Below are 3,686 nucleotides of genomic sequence, written 5' to 3'. Positions count from 1 at the left end.
TTATCTACATAGTTAAAAATTAATTATATATTAATATTGATTGCATGGGAACATTTAAATCCATCCATTTCTAAATAATAATAATAATAATAATAATAATAATAGTCCAGCAAGGCGTTGCATTGCTCTGACCCCACTTGGTCAACATACTAACAATGACCAAACTATTGAACCATTTAATTAAAGGCATCCCTCGCTGATTGATTCTGCCAGCCATTACTGCAGATTCCACTATTTATTTATTTACACTTCAGCCCAAGCTACCAATCTAGAATATAATAATTAAGAAAAATGTCACCCAATTAATGACATTTTAAGTGAGAAATCATACCTTAATATAGTATAATATTATTTATTTATTTATTAAAAATCATCGTTTAATAGAAAATAATAAATATGAAAATATATTAAATTCAATATTTATAATTATTTTTCCATCATTTTAAATATATTTCCTTTTTATGAGCCCGTTGACATTTGGTGGGAGGAAACCTATCCAACTCAAATTCCTCATTGTCAAGTTAGGCCTAGCTTGAATATTCCTCATGAGAAATATAGGTTCTCATTGTAAATACAATATTATTTTTATTTATTTATTTATTTATTTATTTATTTATTTATGAAGCTGTGTAATTCAAATTCAACAATTTAAAATTCTTAAACATACTTTTAAGTAATAGGGGAAATGAAAATTGCTCTTTAGAAATCAATCAATCCCTTTCTGCTGAAAAAATTTGGGGCGAAGAAAAACTAAGAATTGACATAAATCCAGAAGAATGCACAGAGTTTTACGAGGTTCGACAAAAATGCCTACATTCTCGGGAGCAGAGCGGCGACTTTCTTTTCAATATTCATAAAAGAATACAGAATACAAGATTCAGCTCACATAGGGTTACAAAAATGACATATATATAACCCTATAACACAATTCCTTAAATTATCATGTATCAAACCACGGAGTGTTCCCCCCGCACACCCAACCCACATAATGAAACTCCTTCGATTGGACAGATCCTTCCGCTCCACTCCGCTCCAGCATCAATCTCATTTATGGTATATGAGCCATACCTAACACTTTCATCATCCATTTTTCAAATTCTCTCTTTTAAACGTAACCAATACATTTCATTTTTTTATCAAATTCTCAATAATTTTTTTAAAAAAAAATCACTTTTATGTATAATTTGTAAATATCAAAGTTTTCAGATGATCTGCACGTAATTATCCCCAACTGTAAATTGAAAATATGAATTAAAAAAAATGAATTAAAAAAAAATAGAAATGATTTAGTAAATAAATTGAGAAATAAATTAAGTGTGTTTTGAAAATGAAGCAAATTGGAAGGATAAGGATAGAAAAGGACCCGTTGCTTAACAAATAAAGCTTCATGCTTATCCCTAATACTTTATTAACAACTACGCTGTCCAGGTTAGCTAAAAAAAATAGAAGAAGGCGGCCGGCTCCATTAAACAAACCCGAGATTTTCAACAGAATATGTCATCATCATGCATTTTTGACTGTTACATTTCGGGGACTAATATTAGACGTACAAGTTATAAATTCTTCGCCATTAGCTTTATGGCTTTGAAGAATTTTTTACATATTACTTTCTATAATTTTTAAAATTATAAAACCACATATATAAGGATTTGGACCCTCTCATCCATCCGTGTTATCATGAAATCACGTCACGTGGCCGTGTCAATAAAAAAAATAAAATATATCCGGTAATACAAGAAAATATTTCTACCGTGTTATTCAGGTGTTATTGTGTGTTATTCAAGTGTAATTGATGTGTTATTGTGTTATTATAAGACCGAGAATAACACCTGAATAACACATAATAACACAAGGGCAATATTCTCCTGTGTTACAGGACCGATTTTTTCTTTTTACCTCTGCGTGACGTGATTTCATTGAACTCCGCACGTAACTCTAAGTCTTAATGCAATAAATTTAGACATAAATTTTTTTATTCAATTATTTAAGATATTTTGATCTTAAATCGAGTAATCAGAATAAATAAATATAATCAATATTATTACGACAAGTGATGAGGATTCAAACCCGTGAGAAGCTAATAAACTACAATTAGATCACACCTCGTGACGCATGCCATCATTCTTTAATCCATCGCAAATTATCACAATTTCTTACTATTTATATTTTAATTTTATAAAAAAAAAACAATTTAATTTTTAATTATTAAACAAATTAAACTCAAATAATTTCTCCGTTTCCCACACGCACGAAGCGGCACATGTGAGGCCTAGTTTTACACGTGTGAGGCGCGTGTGAGGATAATGCGCAAACGGTGTAGGCCTATTGGTTCCCCATGAGGGCGGCCCATGTAGTGGTGGCCCACGCTGTTCCCCTCCGTCCTTCATGGGCCCAACAAACCTCACCACACCTTGCAGGCATCTGATCCGGACAACTGCGCCAGTCACCCCTCCTTGCAGGCCCACCACTTTTTTACCATTTATATAATTAATTGTTCATCATAATATAATAAAAAATAAGAATTAAATGATTTATTTTTTTATTATTATTTTTTTTTTTGGAGAATTGCGGCATAAGATTAAGAAGGATAAAAGAATCCCCTTTCGGAGTTTATTATATTACATATGGACAGAAGGGAAAATTAGATACACACAGAACAGATTCATACCCAAAACGAAGTCCCCCTCCACAAAAGGAGATGCTTAGACGCTAGACGTACGATCATTAAATTTAAAATAAAAAAGGGTTCGGATCCGGGGTGGGACCCACGGCAACATGGGAAGGTTTAGCAACGATTCAACCCGTCCTTCCGGTTTAATCGAGAACCCCAAAACGTGATGACCGTGAGCCGGCCCACTGAGCCGGGCCGAACCGGGATCTCTCATCCGACGGCTGAGAATAGCTAGAGGAAAATAAAGAGATCTCGCCGCGCGTTAGGATTAGCGCGCATCACTGGCCGCGGAAGCAGAGATGGAATCGGCGGCTCCGGCGACCCGCCAAGCAGAGGTGGCGATTAATGGGCGCGTGTGCCAGCCGAGGGTGAGGCAGCCTTCCTTCTCCTCGACCCGGTAGCCATCTCCGCCGGCGAAGAGGGCGAGGAGCATGCTTGCTTGCTTGAAGGCGTTGGAGCCAAGATGTACGGGTTCGAAACCGGCACTACCCATTCTTGCCCTCCATTGATTGAGCGTCTCGTGACGCTCTGTTCTCTCCGACCCTTCGCAAGCCACAACGTTGCAGATTTGCCGGCCGAGGTAGACCTCGGACATCAACTGGTCCTGCTGGCCTTCGCCGACGCTAACGCCGCCTTCTAGTGAATCGAACATCGTTGAATAGTAGTGGAGTGCTTCGGTGAAGCGCTCCATGAACGGACCAGCGTTGTGGTTTGCTTCCTGCTCTATCACGGTTACGATGCGGGGTTTAACCGCGCGAACGGTGGAAAGAACTTTTTCCAGAGCCCCGGGTCTGGCTAGGAGGCGGTGCAGCTCAAATACGGAGTTGATCGCCACGACTTCCGGCTCGCCGGATCCATCGCTTGCCGGTGAGAGGGTTTCGAGCATGTAGGGCTCGAGATCAGCGAGACTTTTAGCGACAAAGCCGCGGTAATCGAAGTCAACGTGGATGGTGTCCGCGAACTGGGCTAGCTTCCAACCGACTTGTTGAAGAGCGTGATCTGCACGTAATTATCC

General features: G+C 38.3%; 1 protein-coding gene across 1 annotated transcript in view; it reads right to left on the bottom strand.

Moving 5' to 3' along the window:
- Nucleotides 1-2,588: 2,588 nt before the first annotated feature.
- The window catches only part of LOC110027425 (DELLA protein SLR1-like), a 2,697-nt gene continuing 1,599 nt past the window's right edge, over nt 2,589-3,686 (bottom strand). Inside the window, exon 3 of the mRNA XM_020728870.1 lies at nt 2,589-3,660. Within this exon, the coding sequence (XP_020584529.1) occupies nt 2,940-3,660 (721 nt within the window). The 3' untranslated portion in view covers nt 2,589-2,939. The remainder of the gene's footprint in view (nt 3,661-3,686) is intronic.

Source organism: Phalaenopsis equestris, unplaced genomic scaffold, assembly GCF_001263595.1.
Source record: "Phalaenopsis equestris unplaced genomic scaffold, ASM126359v1 Scaffold000428, whole genome shotgun sequence".
Taxonomy (NCBI): domain Eukaryota; kingdom Viridiplantae; phylum Streptophyta; class Magnoliopsida; order Asparagales; family Orchidaceae; genus Phalaenopsis; species Phalaenopsis equestris.
Note: the sequence above shows the minus strand (reverse complement) of the source record. Positions and strands in the feature narration are given on the sequence as shown.